Source organism: Anopheles cruzii, chromosome 2 (assembly GCF_943734635.1).
Source record: "Anopheles cruzii chromosome 2, idAnoCruzAS_RS32_06, whole genome shotgun sequence".
NCBI classification, from domain to species: Eukaryota; Metazoa; Arthropoda; class Insecta; order Diptera; family Culicidae; genus Anopheles; species Anopheles cruzii.
This window is the reverse complement of record NC_069144.1, coordinates 40149304-40172734: the sequence shown is the minus strand read 5'-3', so window position 1 is coordinate 40172734 and position 23431 is coordinate 40149304. Positions and strand designations below refer to the sequence as shown.

General features: G+C 52.1%; 1 protein-coding gene across 2 annotated transcripts; it reads left to right on the top strand.

Annotated features, from left to right (window-relative positions):
- The first annotated feature begins 543 nt into the window (after positions 1–543).
- On the top strand, positions 544–23230 carry LOC128269172 (PTB domain-containing adapter protein ced-6). 2 transcript variants are annotated; one of them, XM_053006556.1, is made up of 11 exons: positions 544–658; positions 1782–2152; positions 18483–18738; positions 18817–18981; positions 19062–19366; positions 19436–19716; positions 19789–19889; positions 19952–20291; positions 20357–20481; positions 20635–21384; positions 21667–23230. In XM_053006556.1, the coding sequence occupies exons 3-11, from the start codon at positions 18592–18594 to the stop codon at positions 21730–21732; spliced, it is 2280 nt and encodes a 759-aa protein (XP_052862516.1). In that variant the 5' UTR covers positions 544–658; positions 1782–2152; positions 18483–18591; the 3' UTR covers positions 21733–23230. The 2 variants fall into 2 exon arrangements, with proteins under 2 accessions (XP_052862516.1, XP_052862517.1); XM_053006557.1 differs by lacking the exon at positions 20635–21384.
- Positions 23231–23431: the final 201 nt, after the last annotated feature.

Sequence of the window (23431 nt, the reverse complement as noted above, 5' to 3'; positions counted from 1 at the left end):
CGCAGGGCGCCGTGATTAGGGCAGATGGCCGAGGTTTGCTGATCGCATTCAGAGTAAGAATTCAACAAGTTGCCTTATTTTGAACAGCGATCGTGCACGGTTGGAGGATACTTAGGCGCCCCAGCTGGGAAGTCGCGGATCATCAGGCTGATGACGAGAGTGGCCGATTGTGCGAATGCGCGCTCCAGTGTGCGTTTGAGAACGGGAGGCTGGGCTCGTTGTGTTGGTAGACTCGGTAGCGATCGCGACAGTACAGTACGAGGTGCCAACATATGTTTTACGTCATCGTATGTTGTGGTAAATTCTAGAAAAAGGTGAAAAGAGTATGTTACATACGAGCACAGAGCAATAGAACACAACAACAGTAACATGATCGCACCAAAGCACGATCATTGGTCGTGCTCTTGCTCTTCCGCACAGCACTGTACACACGCAACACCATCCGTTCGTACGATCCGACAAGGCGCGCGTCGGTGGTGGTGCGATCGCGAACGCTACGCACCACTTCCAGCGCAGCAACCGCGGCCACGGGTTGCCAGTCGAACGCTCCGCCCGCGATCCAGTGGTAGTTGTTTGTGGTGCGTCTCAGTGCCAATCGTGTCATCGCCGTGCCAAGATCTGGAACAACGGTTTTCTTGTCGCCCTGCAGCGTCCCGCCGTACGTTCTCGATTGTTGTTGTCCACGGTCACCATTGTTAACCAGCCCCGTCCGCAGTGTGTGCGTTCCGTTTTGGTGTTGCGTAGCCGCTTCCGCTCCCCTTTCTTCGCGGCGCACTGGAAGTGCCAGCGCCCTACCCCAGGGCAAACTCTTTGTGTTGGGCAGCGGCCGAGTGCTGGTGTACACACGTCGCTACGATCGCACGGACATTTCAATCGGTTTGTCATCTCTCGCCATCTCTTGTCATGTACAGCGCAGCCCCGAAAGGTCGTGAGTCGCCGGAGCCGTATTACGTGTACGCCAAGCCCTCTCGACGATGACGACGCCTGCGGATCCGTCGTAGTCCGCCGTGTTTGTGCGCTATCGAGCGGACAACCTTCGTCCTGTTTGCCCGTTGCTCGGTATCCATCTTAGTTTCCCACAGCCCGTGTAGCAGTCACCGATCGGCGCTCTCGATCACCTCTAACGATCGATCGGCTGCGGTCGCCGCCTGCCACCTGCCGATGCGCTCGATCGGTTCATTTGTTCTAGGCTGGCCCTTGTCTCGCTCTCCCGTGCCATTTTGCGGACCTCGGACCGCTATTGTACTTCAAACGGTGTTGGTGTGATGACGGACACACACGATAAGCGGCACCGTCGCACCGTTGCTACGTGCTTTTTGCCCGCAGCCTCGCCTCGCCCATTCCCGTTCTGTTTCAGACTCCCGTTAACGTGGTTTCGGCGCGAGTACCAAACTTTTACCAGCCACCCGTAGCTCGACCGCGAGACGACATCAGTTCGGCTTCAATTTGTAAGCCGCTTCCTTTCTCCCTCCCGGAGAAGGCGCACAAAAACAGGCCTTACCCGTGGCCGGTGAGGCCAAAAGTAAATGTCAGGGAAAGGCATAAAACCTACGGACCTCCTCCGGGCCGGACCGTTTCGCGGTGACGTTGGCAGAACGATTCTGCTGTCGTCGTCGTAGTGATCGCTGCAATTACCGCCGCTCGTTACACTGCCGCCGTGTTGCTGGCGATCGTAGATCGGATCGTGCGCGCCGCCGTCGGATCGCGCAGTGTTCTGCTGATTATGAAGCCTATTTGCCCTTCTTCCCCTTCCCGCACCTTAATTCAATCCCTCCCAACAGGAAACTGAGGTTCGCAGCAGCAGTGCATTGTGCAGCGTGATCGTACGCGTGCGTGCGTGTGTGAGTGTGTGTGTATGTGCGGTGCGTGTTAGTGTTAAGTACGCAAAGTGCGTCAGATCGTTTCTCGTTTCGCCGTCCAAAGTGCCGTCGCTCCGTCAGCAGTGTTAGAATACACGGCTCGCCCTGCTCTCGCTATTGGTTCTGTACGGCGGGAGCTCCCCCGGAGAAGCTCACAAGCCACGACGACAACAACGATCCAAGCGGTTCCACTTCTACCACTTCACATCCACCTCGGAGATCGGTTCTCAATCACGGCCACGGCTTGAAGCTTCTTTTGCGTGTCACGATCATCTAGAACGCGCAGCGGTCAGGTAGGCTGAGTTTCACAAGCTTACGTTCCTGGTTTTCTTTTAGGGTCAACTCAGCATCCGTGACCGGTGCGTGACGGCCATTTATCGGATAAAATCGCGACATAAACCGAGCCGTGTTTATTGTTTTATGAGCCACACACTCTCAACCCATCGCACGGGCGGGCTGGTTCCTTGCTGTGGTTCCTTAATTCCGTTTTTATGTTCCGATTCCGACCGAACCGGTTCAAACTCTAATGCCGCCGCCGCCCCGGTGCCATTCTGCTGTGTTAGTGGTGCGCCGCGGTCTCTTTGGATTGCGGTTTCCGTGCCTTCGCCCCACCGGGGACCGAGTTCCGACAGACCGAGTTCCGACAGACCGGGTCGGGTTCTGATGAAACCCATTTCTCTGCAACCCATTACAGTTCAGCGAGGAAAGAAGCGAGGAAAACATCGCTGCGGACCGACTTTGGTGACCGATTTTGAAAGCGCACATGCACCCGATCGGTTCACCCGATTCGGGTGACTTTTGTGGTTAGGTAATGAGCGACTAGTCGACGGTTCCAGCGAACTGGGCCGCAATCCGGCCGCCCCGTTCGTGTGTGCTGGCAATGTTTGTGTTTTTTTCCGCTTCTTTTAAACAACCATCATCGATCGTTTGTTTTCCCCCCGGACCGACCGACGGATCGGGTTGGCTTGGGCCAGGTTTTCGGGTTCGCAACCGAGCGGCCGGCTAGTTGGTGTCCGGCCGCGGGCGCCATATCCGCGATCGGCTGGCTGTGCGTGTGTCGGCGGCCATCCATCCAAGGGGGGAGTGGGGGGACCCACACAGCCCGGTTGTAACTTTCTCTTCTCTTCATTTGGTTAGGTCGTTTGTTTGTTTGATGTTGCTTTTTGTTCACTCTCTCTCTCGCTCTCTTTCTCTCCCTGGGGCCTTTCATTTGTTGCTTTCGTCATTTTGCAGGTTTTCTTGGCGCTGTGAAATGTCAAAAGATGACGCGAAATTTTTGGGTTGTTACTTTTTTAGGAAGGAGTGTGAAATTTGCATACCACACACCCAGCGTGGTACGGTTCCGGTGGCGAGCGACGGTGCCGACGGTGACGGGGCTATCCATTAGGTCATTAAATCGAGATAAAAAATACAGTACACACCGCACAGTACGAGTGTACGAGCGATCGCAAACGATCTATCCCTAACACGAACGAGCCACACACAGCCTCTCTCGCAGTCCTAGGCGGCCACGATGACGGTGTTACTTTTGTGTGTGGCCCGGAGCCGGAAAAGCTCGCCCTGAACCGAAGCTTTCCGAGGGACCGGCAGCAGCGTACCGATCGCCGGGATCCATTTGGCATTCCGTTCGTGTCGGTTCGGCCCCTATTCCAACCGAGCGACAGATCCGACCCATACAACTAAAGATCCAGCTTCCCTCCAGCTCTCTGGACTCTAACCGCCATTCGCCACTTCTCGTTCGAACCGATTGTATAATTTGGCGTTGCCGAGAGCGACACACAACAACGCCACAACCTCCTGCCTGAGCCTGAGAACACACTGTCCGCGTGTCTAACGCGGAGTAGGAGCTCTCTAGGATCGTGCCATCGATTGGTTACGATCCTCGACAACCGATCTTTTCGCATTCGTCAGCATCACTTGTGTTGTTTTCAGCCAGACTTCTGTGCGCACGATTTTTCTTTAGTTTTTTTGTTTTCGTCCACCGGCCGCCGTCTGTGGCGGTGTTTCGTGAAGCGCAATTCGCTATCCAACCTAATCGCGCGCCCTCTCGATGGCACGTACCTACTGCGTCACTATCTAAATGCGTTACAGGCCAAAAAAGTGAGAAACAACAAAATATCATATCTTAAGCACCACCTTAGAGAGCGCGCATGGTAAGCGACTCCCATTCTGCACACTCCGTGGCTGTTGGCTGCTCGGCTCGGAAGGGTTCACCGTGTGCCGATCGGCGACTGTGGTGTGTGTGTGAAAAATAACAATATAAAAGATAGACACTCCGCGCGGGCGCCCCAGCATAGGAATGGGCGAAGTGAAAGCTAGATAAATCATGGCTCCACACCATCAGCAGTCTCATCAGGCGCAGGCCCACCGCTATAGGCAACAAAGTGCGCCGTCGTCGTCCTACTATCACCCAGCCCAGCGGCCCCGGGGGATGGTGGGTGGATGGCGTTGGCGGCGATGCTTAATTTAGGTCCTCCACGGGCGAGTTCATCGTATCGATTGTTTTGCCTCTGCGCCCAAATGGGAAAAAGGAAAAGGCCTTGTGCCCAGCGCTACGAAAGCGCAGCGCTGCGTACTGAGAGATCGTTTTCTTTTCGAGCTTAAGCTTCGCAGTTCTTTCGTTAGTAATTAACTACTCACCTGAAAACCATCCACAAAGTCTCGTACACCACACATTTCGAGGTTGCGCTACATAACACCGAGGAGCATAATCCACGACCACGACGCCGCCCGCAGTGATAACGTTGTTGCGTGGCACCAATTATCCGTTTACATAAAGTTAAAAGAATGCCTTGCGCCACGCTGTGCGTACCTTCGACCGCTCGGTGCCTGCTGCTGTAAGGCTGTGTTAAGAAAAAAGGGACCCACAAACCACAATGCAGACGCTTAGAATTGTTGGGCGCGCTGCTTTGAAGTAGGAAAATAGGAATTCTCGGTGAGACTCATTACGCGAGTCCCGGCCCTCGGTCTCGGTGGGCCGATGAAACAAAATGGTGTCGTAACGTGATGACGATACCACCAAATGCAAACGTGCGAGCTGCTGACGATCGTTAATCAATCGAACCGATTGATCGATTACGGAACCACCAGAGCCAGATGGCTTTTAAAATGTTTCATCTCGACGCGTTGCAACTAAGTATCGAACCGAGCGTGATGTGTGTTTTCATTAGACAGTTAACGTCAACCATTTTTGTGTCGATTTCAGCAGAAACCTACACAAAAAAAGCTCGATGCTGTTTATCTACAGAGATGCCTCACGGTGCGAGGTTGTGCATCAGCGCGCCAGTGATTATGTGAGATGAAGCACAACGAGGCCGGTGTTTGATGACGGTGCATTACGGTTCCACGAATCCGCGGGGCGCATACACACGATCGCGTTGCGATCGGCGCGAAAGAGACAGACAACTAGAACCTTCCCGCCGTGGTGTGGCTTTTCTGTTCGCGAAAACAAAAAAAAAACAATCGGAACAAATAACAAATCGCCTGTCGGCGGTTCGCCGTCAAGTTCGCGAGATGTGAGACTTGACCGTCAAATCAAGGAATACGTTTAAATATAATTGCCACTTGCGATCGGTCACCGTTCGCTCGCTGCCGACCGACCACCGAGCGTGCGAGTTTAGCACCGCCGAAGTCGTGGTGACCCTGGCCGGTCACCATTTGTGCCACGCGTGCACAAGGAGCGGGAAGAAAAAGGCTCCAAAGTCACGATAAGAGGTGTTTCTTGCGCCTGGCTCAGCGGAATGGGGAAGCCCGTCCGTACTTTATGGTCAGCTGACAATGCGAGGGTCGACCGTGTTTTTGTGTCCTACAGCGAGTGCCACGTTCTCCACCCGTGTGCTCTCGAGAAGGAGAATGGCTGCCGATGATGGTGAGCCGCCTGTCCGTGGACGGGTCAGAATGGCACCGGAATCGCACTGGAACCGCGAAGATTTCAGCTAGGGTCAGCTCTAGAGACACGGTGGCCAAATGGAGAGAAGAGAAAAAAATCGAACCACCCTTGAACACCAACGCAGCTTAATTAAACAGAATGAAGCGATTAAGTTTCACCTTCGTTTCACGCGCGGATTGTGTTCGCATGGGTAGTCGGCCAAATAATTAGGCTTTCGGTGCCAATTATCAGAGATTTCATTCTAACGGCAATCCAGTTCGCGGGTGTGATAAGAGAGAGAGCGAGAAGTGGACCATAAATTAGCATTTGGAAAATAAACTCTCACCACACACAGGTGACCAACGTTTGGCGCAACATGACGTCTGGGGAAGCGCGCACGACGGTAGACACTTTGAGCCGTTGCATAACTGTTTCCTTCAAGGGGCATGCGGCCCGTGTGTGTTCGGGTTAGAGCACCAAACGGTTCGTGCCCTTTTGGGCCGCCGTTACTGCTGCAAATTCCTTTCCTTTTGTCCGGCGACCGACCGGGCCATGTTTTGCATTCACAAAATATGCTCGACCCGAAAACTTTCAAACGGAACTGACGTGCTTCTCGAAACAAACCGGTTTTTATCGCTCACTCATCCGCCTGGTCGTCCCGGTCGGTGGATGAGAGGAGACCATTAAAAAGTTTAATATTCAAACGGATTTTTAAACCAACCCAGAGCGCGCGCGAATGTCATCGTCGTCGTCGGGCTGTGCAACCATTTTCTTGGGCCACCGCAGAACGCTCCTTGTTAAGGGACGCCGCGCGTATAACAGTACCTCCGGGAGAGCAGATCCGCGAGCGGATCGATTCTGACCGGTTCTGACCGATGGCCAGCACACTTGTCGCTCGGTGGCAATCTGGAAACTGACCCATTCGCCGCACACCAACACCACCGCCCGCGGTCAGGTGGACACGCATACGCAGTCGTGCCGTGCTTCAAACTCGGACATCAGCTGAGTGCCGCGATGTGGCGATCTTGAAGACATAGAATAACACTTAAATCCCCTAAACCGTAGATTTTGACTCTCGTGTGTCGTTTCAGATAATGTGCATCGTAAGCTAACACTTAACCTTCACATGCAAAGTACGCTCTGGATTGAGATGTAATTCCCTTATGGCGATGCTGGACACAAATTCAGTTCACATAAAAATGACCCTAAAAGGTGTGCTAATACGTCGACCAAGCGCCTGTCACGACATGACGGGAAAAGATGTACTTTTAAATACAATCTGCGAAACAAGACATGCCCCGATACTTGTGCATGCAATAATCGGGCGGGCCATCATCACCGATGCACAACGCGCCATCGTATCGTAGACGCATCGCATTCCAGCTGCTAATCTTTTTGCATCTCTCGTCGTTGTAGTCGCTGCGAATAGGTACCAGCCCCAAGCCCTAGAGGAGCGCCGTCCTAGACACGCCGCCAGCGAAAGCCCTCTCTGATCGATCGATCGCGTGTGGCGACAAGGTGCATGATGCTGCGCGGTGCACCGGAGAGCGCAGTATCGGAAACAATTATTTGCATAAATTAGCTAACAAACAGCTGAACGGCGAGCGTGGCTAATGGCGGAATTCTTGGCAGATGACCCACCCGCCACTCGTCGGATCGCATCTTGACTTTGGCCGGTTATCGCATCGCTCGTTGTTGAATGAATGCCGAGGGCTTCTGGAATGCGCCTGTGTGTCTCTGGGAAGAATTCTAGCGCCCACAGACCCGGTGGCGTGTGACGCAGGATCCGCAACTTTCAAATGCACACGTGAAACGCATTCCACGTCGGACGAACGAACTTCCGTTAGATTTGTGCGGCGCATATTTCGTCGCCCTTCGTCCACGTTTGAAGCGTGGACTTGTAAAGGACACCCGACGCGCGTCGCAAAGGGCCGCGAAATAATGAACACACTCGCCTCGGACGAGAGAGGGTTTCGAGAACGATGCCTAAAACAGCGTTATGCGCCACATCCACCACAACATCGCACAAATATTTGAATGTGTTCTGTCCACTTGCTGCTGGGCCCCAAAGACGGAATGCGAAAAGCAGTCACACGCTGCTGATGCATACACGGGCTTCCCAAAGCCCTGCCAGCCAGCAGCCTCCGTTCGTCCATGGAGACCTCCGGCGGGGTCTTCTGGGGCGGGTTGGGCAAGGTCCAAAATACGTAAACCGGTTCTGGTTTGCTTCCACACCGGGGAGAGATACACTACCCGAGACGGCAAGCGTTTATCTGTCGTGGCTGTTTGTTTTCATTTACGACGGCCCGCAGCAGCTGGGGTTACTCCGGCTAAAGCGCAGATATTTAAATGTAAACTTTTTGATGTGGCGTGTTTATAACTTGCCTCGGGCTTTCGGGAAGCCCTGCCGGATCTTTACCTTTCGATTGTGGGAAAATAAAACATTTAATATAGTCGTAGGAGCAATGCGTAGAAGAATTGCGTAGTGATGGTTGAACTCAAAACTTAAAAATCCGCTGGTGCTTTTTCCGACAAAGTGACAAATTGATATTGATATTCAGCATAATGTCTGGTGGACCAGCGGGACAAAGCTTCACAGCAAAGTGGCCACGTAATTTGCCTATTGTTTTGCATCCTCGTCTCTAGACCCAAACGGACGAATGACGCAATGCACGGCGGAGCCTAGGATACGGAGTCGGACTCCAAGGTTAAAGCCGGATAAGCGAGAGAAGCGAGCAAAATAGCTTCAAATCCCAACCGCACACTACGTTCCGCCATTGTGGCTCCGATTGCGACGTTGCCAGGGAGGAAGTAGGAAAAGCACCACCGACCTCCCCCCCCACCCGAGCCTTGGTGGTGTCTAGTACCGTGGAGATTGTTGTGGAACTGGTTTTCTGGACGTCGCACGGGGCTTCTCCTAATCGCTCGTAGCTCGCGCCGCCACGCTCGAGTGCTCGAGTGTACAGCACACGGAATCACTCGCCGATTTGTTTGAAGATGATCGTCGCGGTACGTCCTTCGTCCCCGCGGCAAGGAGACATCGGTCAGATGGATTGCACCAGCCGAGAATGAAATCTCGTTCGACTCGTACGTCGTCGTACGGTGCCGTAATCTGATCGTGATTTTTGCTGATCCGCCGAGCACGGGACGCAGTAAACAACGCGCGTATCACGCCGCCGATCGCTGGCAGATAGACGATCGCCGTATCCGGGAATTGATTTTGTCCGGCGATCGAACCGGAGGATGGGGCTTATATGTTTATTTATTGTTGAGTAATGGCATTTGCTTACGAGGGGCGATTCTGCACTCAGCCGTTTATTTATGGCACTGCTGCAGCATCCCGCATATTATTGCTTGCTCGGCATGAGTGCTCGTTTCTAAATGCAAAAATGCCTTTGCCCCACTTTGCGTTTGTCCACAAGAGCTCTGTTTTTGGAGTCAGCCAGAACAAACGTTTTGAGCAAAGAAGTTGCAATACAATTTGTGTTTCCAATGAGATTTTGCGGGCAAAAGCGTTCGAAATGGCGACATTAATGACTTGCCACTTGGAGACTAAGATAAAGTTCGTGCGGTTTTGACCAATGTTTTGGTGATACTCCTCCTTGAAAAGCTTCTAAAAAGCTTCCTTTTTGATGAAGTTTAAAAGGCAAATCAGAATAATTGAATGATGATCCTGTGGTTTTTTCCCATTTGTTTTGCCAAAGTGGCCCCTACTAAAAGAACATTTCACCATATTCTGTTCCGTCCAGTTCTAACCCACCCGCTCTCTACTTCCGGCAGAGTGCGTGTGTCAGGCAAAGGGATATCAAAAGTGCCAACAGCCAATGCAAAGTATTTCCATCGGTTTTCACACCGTCGTCGCCGCCGTGGTGCTATTGACCCCACGGCCACACCCGATCGCGTGTTTCCCCCCGCGTGTGCGAACCGTGCGAACGAGAATGCCAAAGGGAAAATGGAAAATCGTTGTGAAAATTGTGAAAGAATTGTTCTGTTCGGTCGGGGTGTTGTGGGCAATACCGACTCATTATCCATCAGCAGCAGCAGCGCGATCGTTGATCTGGCCCGGAAAATGGCCCTTTGTCGTGAGTGACCCCTGCACAATGGGCCGGTCAATTTCAAGATGGCGTGCAGGTGTGTGTGTGTGTGGGCAGTATAGGAATGGCCCACTGGCGCACAATGAAAATAGGGAGAACGTTTTTTGCTCGTGGCCAAACGGGCGGGTTGGTTCGCCCACACGCCAAAATGATGTGAATATTCGCTTCTCGAACACGACGATGCAATCGATCGGGAGGAAGCGGGGGGAGACCGCGAGCTGTGTCGGGTGCAACAAACCCGGCTGACCCGCTGGGAGGTGCGAAATCATTAGCGGGCGGAGGAAATTGTGCCACGCTAATTGGTGTCGGTGGCAGCACCACGCGGACACCTTACGCTCGGGGAACACGATGTGACAATGCGGGACTGCGCTGGATGCTTTGCATAATGTTGCCCGCGAGAGCCACAAACAAGGCGACCGGTGGCCCATCTCACTTGGTGGCGCACAGTGACGAGTGTGACCTTAGTGGACTTAGTCCGTATGTTTGGCTTCGCTTATAAGACCCACGCAAAGGGGGGTTGCTTTGGACACCACAGACGCCACTGGACGGATGGACGGAAAAAAACGAGTGAACGATTTAATATGCAACATTTGTCCGCCGTGATGAATGCAAAACAACGCGTCAACTGTTTTGGGAATCTTGCGCGCCGTCCGCAAAGGTGTTCCCTCCTAACGTCGCGGCATTGACGATCGTTGTGATGTTGAAAACATTCCGGAACGGGTGTCGAGATTTCTTGTCGAGTTCGGTTGGAAATCCTCCGAAGTTTCGAAGTCGCGGAGTTCGCTATTGCACCGAAAAGATTACGAGAAAACGGGATTTGTGGTAGTTTATGGTTTAACGCTTGCGTGTCCTCCTATCGATCGCCACTAGAAAAAGGGCCAACCAAAAACTTGTGAGTCGCATCCGACGACCATCCATTAGTGGTAATGGCGATGACCACCTTGAAAGCGTACGTGTGGTGGGCCCCATTGGCTGAAGGTTTCCAAAATGTTGTGATACTCAAAAGTGCGGTCGTGCGACCAAAATGTGTGTTGCCTTGGGAGAAGCCTCTTTTTTTAGCTTAGTTAAGTTTTGTTGTACGTTTTCCCAAAGTGTTTTACTCTTAGGTGTATGACTTAATTCTTGTCTTTTTTATTCAACATTTGTGAGCTAACTACAACAACAAAACGTATGACTACTTTAATGAAAGTATTGTCCGTCGTTAGCTACTACTTTCTGCCTTATTTTAGGTAGTTCCTCGATTCCGTGTCGATAGAACCCCTCATCTTTATCAGCAACCCACTCAGAGGCCTATTTTTCAATACTTTCATTAGAAGTGAACCGCTGTGTCGCCAAATCGGGGTTAACAGTTCCCATCCGGCATTTTCGGGATAGGTTTTGACCGGTTTAGCAATGTGTGGTCGAGCGCAGTCATTTTGCAAAATCAGCTTATCATGTCCTTTGTCCTATTCTGACGTTTTTATGGCCAAAGCTTGCTTCATACGCATTGTTTGTTGTACATGGGATTGTCCATCAATAATTTTATTAGGTTCTGAAAGCTCATATTGCACCACATCTTTCATATCCCACCTTTGAAACATAACTTTGGCATAACCTTTGCGCAGTGAATATTTCGCTTTGGCTGCGATGGACCTGCTTCACCAAGCTGTACCCAATACTTTTTGCACTTAGGATTCTTCTAACAACTCCCCTTTTCATCACCAGCAACGATTCGGTACGAGAACCCCTTTTTTCTGCAGTGTTGCGTGAGATGCGTTATGACAGTTGCTGTCCAACACATATTCCATTAAAAAAAGTGTTACATTTAGTGAGTAACGCCATCTATTGTAAAACGGCAAGAATTTATTCAAACTCCTAATAATTTTACTACATTAACATCGATCGGGTTCCATTACTGGTTCCATTCACAAAACACGCGACCAACCAACAGAGAAACACTTGAGTAAGTTTGCTGGCCTCAATTAACATAATCTATGCGATGGAGGAGGGTGGGGACCCTTATCGCGCTGGCATAGAAAACGAAGACCCTCTCCATTCACGATTGAGGTCCGTCACGAGGGGAGCAGCAGCCGGCTGGCATTCTCTCGATCAGCTGCAGCTCCCTAACGGAGGTTCGTTCCTACGATGATGGTTGGCTGCGTCCGCCTGTGCTAGCTGCTAGAAGTGGAGACTTTCGGCGGCACCATTCTTCACCAACGTGGCTACACTATCGCGCCTCATCCGTGGCGCAATAGAACGCGGTCGATCGTCTTGCGCGAATGGTGGCGGCGGCGACTGGTGGTATGATTTATGGTGCGCTCTTCGATTGCACATTGCGATGTGCAATCGAGTGCAGAGTTGCAATCAAAACGGGAAATTTGGTCGCTCGCTCGGAAGTGTGCCGATAATCGTGGGCCGGGGATCCTTGCTCTACAGTGCTGCGTTAATCAATCGCCATTACCGCTATTGTTTCTGCCGATGTAAAACAATGGTTCCCGTTCCAGGTCGGCATTAAACGCACACGCGAATGAATTGCTAATCGGTTGTAGATGAATTAACTCTATTGCGCCAGCCAAGAACTATCGTTATCGCGCAACCGGCGCCGTTTACCGCAACGTTTTTTTTTGCTACCTCAGCTCTCAGCTTCGACAACTTCGGGACCCAGTGTACGGGTACTATTGTTTTGCGCGAACGTCGGTTAGCCAAGACACGATTGATTGCCGTGTTTAGAGACAATGTTGAAAAGGAGAGAGAAAAACCCCATCACGATGAGAACGGACGCATCTATTGGGGGTTGTTTGTGAAATGGGAATCGTTTGTCAATTGAACTCTTTGGCCATTTTATTTTGCTGTTGCTGGCGCTGGGGTTGGAAAAAATCGCCGCGTTAATGGTACTTTAATGCTTCGTGTTCGTTGGCAGAGAAAGACATCGGTTTGAGGCTGAGCGACACACAATAAGCAATTTCGTAGAACCCTTGCGCTGTCTTCGGTGTGGCAGCTTTCGCCGTGTTTAATAACTGTAACTTGCGTGGTTCCCTAACCGAAATGATTAATCTCTAATGAAACTTGGGAAATGGAATGGAAAATGGTAGTAGCGCATTCAACACGCTTTGAGTGGATTTCATTGAGCCATTGCGGTCGCTTTTGGAACCATTTTTCGACAGCCCATCAACGGCCACATTAACAGCAGTGTGCCATTATGACAATTGGCTTCGCTTCCTTCCGTCTTGGCGCAGGCCGTCGAGTTTGCTAGCAAGCAGAACCGGGTTAATCCGGACGCCTATCTGGCCGATCTTGCTGACGTGACCCCGTTTGTGGTTTTCGTTTTTCTTACCACCAAAAGACTGGGGACCTCATTTTCTTTTCTCTCTCCCCGACGGCGGGGTCGTGCCGGTTATGATGACAACCCCACCACCACGGGCCACGATGACAAATTGGACCGTTTCAACCGGGAGCGGGTTCAGTAGGTTCATTCACCCGACGAATGGGCAGAGGATGCTGATGGCTCCAATCCGATAGGGAGCCCCGCCCGCGTTGGTAGCACCGTCTTTAACCTCTGGCATCCTCTGTCACGAGATGTGACGGCGAAGTCTTGTTCGGTCAATCTTCCAATCAAAGCGCACCGAGAAAGCCTAAACATTGTGTCTAAAATAATGTTCATACTGCTACCGCCTTACATCGACGGGCAGTAGCTGATGATAGCAGTGCCCTATCTGCCGTTGATGACCGCTCTGCACTTCGTGGGAACATGCACCAGGGCAGGCGCATTATTATGTAGCAGTAGCGGGGCGCGCGCGCACGATACAGGAACAGGAAGTAAAAGCCGGTCAGAGCGACGCCAACATTAGCGATCGGTAGCATAAACTAGTTTTCTGCGCACTGCACTGAGCGTATGTGATTAGTCCAGAGCATCATCATCATCATCTGGCGGGGCTCTCGAGGGGGACGATATGTGCCCCGATCCTTTCCGCGTCGACCGCGCTATTAGTGGCAGCAGCAGCCGCTTATCACTCTCTCAGCCATCGCTCAAAACGGATGGGCGTCACAGTGGCACGTCGAGTGATTTCACCGATTTTGTAGCGCTTTTTCCGCGCAACAACTCCCCCCCACCAGAGAGAGAGAGCATCCTTCGCTGGATCCCTGTCGCGGGTGATTATGTGTCGGGGAGCCCTCAAGTACCCGGGCCATGGAATGGAATGTCGGCGGTGGCGGCGGTGAGCTCCAGGACGCTTTTGGGACCGATCTGTGGTGAGGCCTCCCGTTTTAGGTTGGCTTTGGTGTTTCGTAATCGTTTTGTAGGTGTAAAAAGAGCCATTGCCCGACCTAATGAGCGATGAAAGTTTAGTAGACGCCCCATCACCGGAATTTTTCCTTCGCATCAATATTGATACCACCCTTGAGGCGCGCGATGGATGCCCCAAAACGGCACCCGAAACGGGGGTTTCGGGTGCCTTTTTATTAATGCCTCTGGTTTGTACCTCACGAACACAGGTCGAGTGCCCTCGCGGTGGTCACGACTCTCGGCGCGGCACATTAGTGGTTGTTGGGACTGCGCGAGGTCTGCCAAGTCTGCGAAGTGTGTTATTGCCGCGTAATCATGCCTTGTGCGGCAACTCGGTCAGCGTGTTTATGTTGCCGATGGCAGCCAACAGCTTAGTAGTCTCCCCAACCCGCCCGTGGGTACGCCCGTGAGCGTGGCACGAAGGAGAAAGTGACGAGGAACTGACACTACCACTCTGTGTGCGGGGCGCCTTCGGTCCGGCGGCGGCGGCGGCGGTGGTGGTCGGTAGTCGTCTCTCGGGCGGTTCCACCTGGCCTTCCGAACTTCCGTGGGCCACAGGAACAGGAAGGAAATGGGGCCGAAGCAGGGCCGAAGACGATGTTAAAGAAGTTGCGATACCCCACCGCGAATTATGAAATTTCCGGTTTTCGCTTTCGCCGTCACTGGTGTGTGGCTGGCGGGGTTTGGGGGCCGTGCGGCTCAACCAATCTTCGGACCCGATTTGTGAATCGTCCGATAGCTGCTGGGTTCATTCACCAAACCACACGCCGCCGGTGGGCCAGATTCGGTCGAATGTAACAAAAAACATTCCAGCCCAATCAACAGAGGGACATTGGAGAGGTTACTGTGAATGAGCCAGAGGGTAGCGATTGGGAGTCCGTTTGAAAAACTCCCCACAGCCTTCGATCGATTGAGTGTAAAGATTCTATTGCCACCAAAAAGAAGCCCCCCGGGAGGATCCCGGTAGATAGCGCACCGCTCGCCAAACAACTTCATTTCGCAACGGAACATCTCACCGCGCAGCGAATCTGGCCCGAACCGGAATGGGGCCATCCGTGTTTCCGTTCGTCACGTTGCGCCGCCCAATCGCGCGTCTTATCATCTCCGGAGCGCGTAATCAAATCAAAAGCCGCCATCCCCAAGAAGTCCGGGCCGGGTCACGGCTGGTCAGGGCGCGGGCGCGCGCGCGCGCGCCATGTGAAGTGATCCTGATCATTTCAATCATCATCGCGTAATTTTTATGACCATAAACAAAATCAGGTCGCCTGTTGCGGGGGGGGGGGGGGCGGCGAGGGTGTCCTACTTCCAGTTCTTCCCATGTTGGCCGAGATAAGGGACCCCGGGAGCAGCCGTGGCCACGTGATTGCTGTCCCGTCGAGTGCGAACTCGAGAATATTGATAGCACGGAAAGAATCACTTCCAACAAAAACATCGCGGGTCGGAACTGGACAAGGTCCAATCATCAGTGTGCCATCATCATCCGCGCCGTGGCCGTGTGTATAAAAATAGAAGCCGACTACCGAATCATGGCCCAACACGCCCTGCCGACGCGCCAAAAACGCCGTTAATCGGTCCCGGTGTCGTCGTGTCGGGCCGCCACAATTGGAGTGAATGAAATAATGTGCGGATAGTTGGAAAATTGGCCGCCCATCATGGTGTCCGTCCGCTTCGGGTGTGTGGACCACTCCTTCCGTAGGTAGTGGCCATGATATGTAAATTCGTCGAGACTGGAGGTTTTGCAGCAGCGAAAGTCTACTTTCTGGCACCCACCCCGGCCCGACGGTTGATCGTTTCGTTTACGGCGATCTGCGACGTGCGATCGTTCGACAACACTCAATTCGATGGCGGCCTGCCGGTGGGTTGCTATGCTAAACTTTCTTCGTCATTAGTGGACCCGTTTGGCCGCAAGCAAGCTTCATTGCAATCAAAGCTTTCGACGTGTAATTCGCACCAAATTTGAAGCCGTTTTGCGAAATCGCTGCAATTGACGACGGAGATGATGCACCGGATGATCGGACTCTCGGGTGTATCGACGGGAGCGTGAATACCGAATATTTATTCATTTGTGCCAAAGACTCCAGCCGCTCGATCGGCGGGGGGCCATATGTTTGCCAAGCAATTCGCGAAAACCCAAGTAAATATTCGAAGCAAAAGTTCAACTCAAAGCCGCTAATCGGGCTTTGCTAAATGCTCAACTCATGCAGGGACATTTTGGAGGACATCTGTGGTGTCGTTCCTACGAATAAAACACTATTAATTCAATCACAAATCAAGCCAAGCAATAAACCATAATAGATCTCGCAATTCCAAGAGGGCACCGTGTGTGCTAAGCGCTCGTTTTGGAAGCCAAACGATCGGTTAACGAACGATCGTTAAATCTCCTAAACCACTCGGATGTCGCCGAAAGATGCGCGTTGTTGATGTCACCACTTTTGACTCTTTTGCGAGGTAGTAAGAAAAAAAAGGCAAACCACCCCACGGAAACCGCGCCTCTTCATCAATCAACAGTTTAAGACAAGTTCGACGTCTCGAAAGTTTCTCAAACCCACGCCCAGGGCCCGGCCAATGGTGTCATTAGCAGGTCCATTGCACTGTTCCTCGACCGTTTTTTTACCACGGTCCGATCCGGTCTTTGCATACCCAATAATCCAATCAACGCGAACGGCCAAAGCCAAAAATTTGGTCATACTGCCGAGATTGGTGGTCTTGCGTGTGTGTGTGTGGGTCGAGGCCGAAAAAGTGCCAACAATTTAACACGCACGCACGCTCCTCGTAGCTCATAAAAGCGAGCCTCGCGCTGGCATTGGCATATAATTTCCTCCTTAATTCGGTTTCCTTAATTGAAACGATAGCCACTCATTGGAAGCCGCGTGTCCGCGATCGCGCACTCGATCTCGACCTTGAACGACAAAACTGTAACGGAGATGCCTTCGCTGCTGCCATCAAAGTGAAACCCACTGTGTGTGTCGGTAAGAGAGGGGCCGCCTGACCTTAACAAACTGCATCTTTCGTCGATCGGGCCGCGCGAGTTTCGCGGTTTCCATCGCGACGGATTGCCGCGCGGCGGAAGATTGCACAAATGTCCTTGCGAGGAGTTGAACAATCAGCCGCCGTGTGCAACGGCTGCAATTTGGGTCATTAGTGGAGAATCAGCACACGCGCCGCGTTATTAGGTGGATCGCTCGGGGTTTCCTTCTCTTGCCGGTGACCGGTGCCGAGGGCCAAGAAGATTCGTTTCGGTGGCGTTATTGGTCCATCGGTACCCTCTCGGATTTCTCTCCCCACAAGTTCGAAGCGTTCGAAGCACCAAAACTTCACGGGTTCAACCTTCGGCTAAACGGTGTTACTACATCGGACCAATAAAAACGCCAAAGGCGACGGGTGGGCAGCTTGTGGGAACTATCAACAATGCTGCGTTGAGTTTTCACCGCGATTTTTCCTCTCGGCGCAACTGCCAAAACAGAGGAAACGAAATGAAACACCCAAAAAGCTAAAAACGGATACCAGCCAGTAGTCGCCGGAGTTCCCCGGGAGCGCCACTGACTAATCCGATCGGTGCGCGCGCGCCTTTGTGGGAAGAACGTGAGAAACGGTGCCCAATAGACACCGCACGTAGTGCAAATAAAGGAATTTACTGGCCAGCCTGGCGGCACACAGCAACTAATCAGCGAATGGCTAATAAAAACGTAATGGCGCACTTTGACGATTTTTATTTCAACCCTTCGCACATGCGCCGCATGCAGCGCTGCATTTTAAGTGCATCCCAGTGCAGCGGGGCGCTGTGCGAAAGCGGGGAAAAAAGGAATCTGTACAACAGCCGAGCGCCACCACCGATCGCCGCCACGGTGGATTGCAATTAATGGTGGAATGTAACAAGGGAGACATATTTAAAAAGACGCCGATCACCGACCATTAAAGATGCGCCTGAGCCGGGATGGGTTTTTCCGATCGGCGGTCTTCTCTCTCATTAGTATTCGTCGCCGCGGAGATGCAAAGTAGTTATCGGTGGCACGGCGCGGCTGCCTACTGCGCAGTCCACTGGGAGGAACGATCATGTGCGCACGGGGGCCGAATCAGAACCCGAGAGCCAAGGCAATCGATGTCGCATCCTCTGGTACGCGCAACCCCGGTCTTTGTGGGGCGTTCGTCGGCGCGACACGATACCTCCCCGAGTGTATCGGTTGTCGCCGTTGTTTACGCGCCACGGACCCCGGATGTAACTTGAGTCCTGATGCTTGGTGGGGCATTGTTTGGGGCGCCATGGTGTGTCCCGTGATGAGCGATAACTCCCAACTCTCCGCTTATCGGAACTCGGTGACGCACGGCTTCGACGGCTTTCCGGCTCCGCAGACTTATCAAACCGACTAAAGGCAGTGTGTTGTGTTGTTGTTCCATTCCAGACCAACGGAGGCTGCTGCTGCTGTTTGCTGGATAGGCTTCTTCGATCGGCGGGCACACGGAACCGGTCAGTCGCGACGAGACCGTGCTACGGTCCGGTAATAAGTAATCATGGCCTCGACGCTAATGTTCTGGAACAAGCAGAACTCCAGCTCCGGCCAGAACGGGAGCAACGATGCCAAGAACACAAAGAACGGCCGCAACTGGCTGCACGCACCGGATGTGCTCGTTAACGGGCACGTCGCCTATCTAGTCAAAGTAAGTAGCCGCTCGCGCCCCGATTAACCGCTGATCGCGATCTTTAACCCCGTGTTTCTGGTTTCATTCCCTATTCAGTACCTCGGTAGCACACCCGTCGAGCAGCCGAAGGGCATCGAAGTGGTGAAGGAAGCAATCCGGAGGCTGCAGTTCACACAGCAGATGAAGAAGGCCGAGGGCGGTGGCAATGTGAAGACGAAGAAGGTCGAAATTACCGTCAGTGTCGATGGTGTTGCAATACAGGTGCGTACGCCGTGTGGCGCCGTGGAGGACGGGGTTCGTTTGGGACGGTACTTAACGCTTCTCTGCTTCTGTGACCGTAGGAACCACGATCGCAAACGATCATGCACCAGTTTCCGCTGCACAAAATCTCCTATTGCGCGGACGAGAAGGGCGTGAAGAAGTTCTTCAGCTTCATCGCGAAAACGAGCTGCAACAGCAGCGCACCGAGCACCGTCTCGTCGATCAGCTCGGTCGGAGACGACGCGATGAGCGGCTCCACCAACTCGAATGGCACCAGCAGCAACGGAAGCAGCGAGGATCGGCACGAGTGTTTCGTGTTCATCTCGAACAAGCTGGCCTCCGACATTACGCTGACCATTGGGCAGGCGTTTGACCTTGCGTACAGGTGCGACCCAAAACGCAACTCGCTTCGGGAACGCTTTCTAATGGCCATCTACCCCCCTCTCCATTGCAGGCGTTACGTCAGTGATAGTGGCAAGTCGCTCGAAGCAACGAAACTGATCGCACAAAAGAAGCAACTCGAGCACACGATCACTGCCTACCGCCAGCGGTTGAAGGACCTGTCCGAGCTGGTCTTGAAGGCGGACCTCGAAAAGCTGCTTCTGCGCCTGGGGCTGCGAGACATCTGCGAGGTGCCGCCGGCCGAGAATGGTGTCGATGGCCACACCACCCACAATGGTAGCAATATGAACAACAACAACAACACCGTCAACGGAAGTAAAACGCCCGACTTGGGTAAGTATTCGGCGCCACAGCTAGTGAATGGTGTTTTGGCAATACTAACAACGTTCGGTGTGTCCTTTGCAGGTATCGACGTATCTTTACCGAACAATGACGACCAGCTGCTGATCGAAACGTCACCGAAGCACTTTGCACCGATCGTGCCACCGAGAAACATCCAGAACCAGGTTAGGGCTGGGACGATTCTGCGGCCTGATGGGTCTCTTAATAAACCGACTTTTCATCACAGATCAACAGCACACTGGAAGCATTCAAGCCGTCGGTCGGCACCAAGCTCGAGGGGCTGCTGCTGAACTCGGACTCGGACAGCGACTTTGATCCGCGCGCTCCGGACAACGATGATGGCTCGATGACGGCATCGACGGCCGCGACGATGGGCGGAGGCAACAAGATTAGCAACGATCTGTTCGGCTTTGAGCCACCGAAACCGTCCAACGCCGCTACGCTCGGCCAGCAGCTGTTTGGTAGTAGCAACGGCCACAGCGCCACCAATGGGTTCACCAATGGCACCAACGGTGCATCCGTGACGAATGGTTTCGGTCAAGCCCCAACAAGCCCTCCTCCGATACGTGAGTGTCCGCGCGTGAACACCGTTCAACGGGCCTTGCATTAACCGATATGCTCGCTTTTTCAGTGGCTCCTCCACCGGCAAAGTCTGCGCCACGGCGAACGGCAGCTCCGCTGACGAACGGCAACGGGACGAGCACCGCCTACCAGGATCTGTTCGGATCGGCGCCCTTCAATCCGCAATCGAATGACGTAAGTAACGCACCGTTTAACAGGCCGCAAACGATCATCAACCGTTCACCGTATTGGGGTGAATCGATTAACGGCCCGCGGGACGAAAAAGCGATCCACCTTCTCCGGTCCTCTCCGGTTAATCCTAACAACCTAACGCTAACTTTCGAACAGGATTCGGCCTTTGTGGAGGACGCGTCGTTTACTAGTGGCGGGTGCATGGGTGATTCGACGTACGTCATAAACGCGAACGCCAGCGGAAGGTTCTCCGATGAGGTTCGCGTGCTGGCAAACAATTCCCACAAGCTGGACACAATTCTTGCGCACGGTCCAGACGATCTCGGTGGAGTCGGTGCCGGGGTTAGTGCTGGTGCCGCCACCACCCATTTGACATCAAAATTGAATCCCTTCGCCGCGGCCATCAGCGGCGGAACCGCGATTGGAGCGGTGCTGCGCTCGGGCAATCCTTTGTCCGCCGTCCAGCACCACCCGGTCACGGCCTACGATGTGTTTAAGAACCCTAACGACCGGGAACGGTTAACGAACGGTACGGTACCGCAGGTGGTCATCAGCGGCGGGTGCACTGGGGCCATCAATGATCATGTAAATGGTACCACTAACTCTCACGGCACGGGAATCATTCCATCTTTGGCGGGCGCGGGAGTGTCTCATGATCCGCTTACCTCGGAGGCACGGTTCGACGACTTTGCTCAGACGGCGTTCAATGAGTTCAAACGGGATCTGAGCGGTAACACGCGACCGGTGCCGAGGGGTCGATCTTCGATCGGCACGATTAAGCCACCGTTGATCAATGTCGCATCCATCACTAACACTGGCGGTGCCGTGGTCGGCATGCATACCATTGGGGAGGAGGGTGCTAATCGCTTGGCCAGTGGCCCAATGGTGCTCCAGCCGGATACGAAGGTAATGGTGTGGTAATGGTCGTGTTTGTATTCGTTTTTTAACATCCTGAGTCAATGTACCTGTTCGTTCGTTCGTGGCTCCTGCTGGTTGTGCTGTGTCAAAGGTCTCAATGTTCTGAGATGATTTCCCGCTTATTCGTGCGCTTTGTCCGAGGAACTGTTACGTCAGCATTGTTTAACGTTGTTCACTGTTTGTAGATTGCTGTTTGTATTGATTTCGTTTCTGATAACAGCGAGTTTTAATAAAATATGTTCTCTTTTCTTACTTTCATGTGTTATTTAGACGAGCAAGAACGGTTTCTTTAGCTCCGACGACGTGCTCGATACGTTCGATCCGCTGAAGAAGTAAAGCCGATCGATCGAACCCGAAGTCCTGACAGTCCCTGTTCCGGTTCCATTCTTCGCAGTCTTTCGCGCGCCAATGGGGACCATTTTTAGGGGTTGCCCACCGTTTACAGCAGCAGAGGTAGCCGGAGGTGCACACTGTGCGGACAATTGGTTAGCTGATATGTGTTTTTTTGTTAGTTTTGTTTGGATGAGGAATGAAAGTGTTGGACATGAGTAGAACATAGCGATAAAGATCGAGGGAGCGACAGAGAGAAAGGAAGAGAAACAAACGTAGAACGTGTAGATTGCGTGGTAAAAGAATGTAATTTGTTACTGTAATTGTACGTCATCTCTAGTTTTAGTAGCTCAACTGTGAGTTTTCATATTTTGCTTTTGCCTTTACTCGCCCGCTTTCCGCTTTCCGTAGCCATTCCGGTGCCCTCCCCTGCAAGGTACTCCCAGCAGATATTCAGCCTTTTCTGTATTGTTTCCCAAACCGTCGTAAGGTAGCAATGTTAAGCGGTGCTAGTGAATGGCTGTTCGAAAGGTGTTTTTTAACAGACACACGCGATAAACAATGATGACGTGAATAATCTTTGCGAGGGCATCCCCGGTAAATCTAATCTGAAAGTTAGCAGTTCTCAGAACCGTTCGGCAGCGGCAATAAAAACAGCGGAAAGTAACAAGTATTATCATTGACAAAATTTAAATAACTACACCTCAGCCTCTCCTCATCGCGCTCCGGCTTGAATAACTTTCCAAAATGGCAGCTTCAAGAGAAGAGAACGTAGAAAAGTAAAGATGATCCCTTAGAGATCCGTCTGCAGTCGAGATGCGTCTCTGCCATCGGTTCCTCTGTAAAGTCTGTGGTGAAATTCGGTGTCGATCATAAACATTCCTTTCCTTTCGCGATGAGAAGAATCGTGCGCCATGAGCCCTGAACCATCCATTCCATTTACCATTTAATAAGAATGTGTTTTTCAACTTTCTTTAGTTCGATTGGGACAAGCAACCATCCTGAAGGAGTTTTCGTATCTGGATGCTGCCTGTCCCCAATGCAGGACATCCATTGATTTTTCTTAGTTTGTTTTTGTTTTGAGATCAGCCCGAATCTCGGTGGCGATCACACTCTCTTCCGCAACACGGGACCGCAATTATGTTGTTATTGAAAAATGTGAAGTGAAAGAAACTCACCTACCAATAAACACGTATGCAATAATGCTGTTAATGTAAGTTTGTGAACATGATGAACTTTGTTAGCAAGAGGTGCATTACGGGAACGAAAGTTTTTGCTAATTAAGAACATATTGGAAACGTACGATCGTGTTTTTATAATAAGATTCACAAACCGATTCGCCTCGGTCGGCATGTAAACAAGCAATCATAAAACAGAGAGAGGTTTAAGCAAGAAATTTTAGGGCCATTGTTATCGTATATGAGTAAACATATCAACTAAATATACATATATACATAAAATTATGCCAATAGAAAGTGTAACAAAATAAAGAAAAAGAACGATAAACCCCCTATTCAGTTCATTCTAATTTGAAAGATACTTGCTAGGCCTTATCGATTTCAACATTCAGGATAACAACCGGGATGAGGGATGATGATCATGATTCGTGATTTTCTCGTTTCCCCCGTTTTAATGCAATATAGTCCACCAGGGAACGGCCATAAAATGGCCACAAAAACTAAGGACATCCCAAGCACATTTACAA